Source organism: Sinocyclocheilus grahami, unplaced genomic scaffold (assembly GCF_001515645.1).
Source record: "Sinocyclocheilus grahami isolate Dianchi unplaced genomic scaffold, SAMN03320097.WGS_v1.1 scaffold13395.1, whole genome shotgun sequence".
Taxonomy (NCBI): Eukaryota; Metazoa; Chordata; class Actinopteri; order Cypriniformes; family Cyprinidae; genus Sinocyclocheilus; species Sinocyclocheilus grahami.
The window spans coordinates 2,429-2,970 of NW_015514885.1; the positions used below are offsets into that span (position 1 = coordinate 2,429).

Here is a 542-nt window from a genome sequence, read left to right on the forward strand (position 1 = left end):
AGACAGCTCCCTCCTCTGGCTGCAGTACATGGCTTTCCATCTGCAAGCCACGCAGATCGAGCAGGCGCGTGCGGTCGGCGAGAGAGCCCTCAAAACCATCTCCTTCAGGTGAAAAAGACTGGTTTAAAGGGTTAGTTCGCCCAAAAATGAAAATTCTGTCATTAATTACTCACCCTCGTGTTGTTCCAAACCCGTAAGACCTTCGTTCATCTTCGGAACACAATTTAAGATATTTTTGATGATTTCTGAGGGCTCTCTGACCCTCCCATAGACTGCAAGGTAACTACCACGTTCAAGGTCCAGAAAAGTACCAAGATGATCGACAAAGTAGTCCGTGTGACATCAGTGGTTCAACTGTAAAGTTACGAAGCCACGAGAATACTTTTTTGCGCAAAGAAAACAAAAATAACGACTTTATTCCTCATTTTCGTCTCTGCTGCGTCACTTGTGGATGCGCTTTCACGACAGTATCATGACGCGAGCGTGTGGCAGCGCCAGCACTGACCCAGATCTGGCGTGATGACTTCATTATGCCGGATCTG

General features: G+C 47.2%; 1 protein-coding gene across 1 annotated transcript in view; it reads left to right on the forward strand.

Annotated features, from left to right (window-relative positions):
- The window catches only part of LOC107578996 (protein RRP5 homolog), a 5,406-nt gene that overhangs the window by 2,266 nt on the left and 2,598 nt on the right, over window positions 1-542 (forward strand). Inside the window, exon 6 of the mRNA XM_016264890.1 lies at window positions 3-108. Coding sequence (XP_016120376.1) covers window positions 3-108 — 106 coding nt within the window. The remainder of the gene's footprint in view (window positions 1-2; window positions 109-542) is intronic.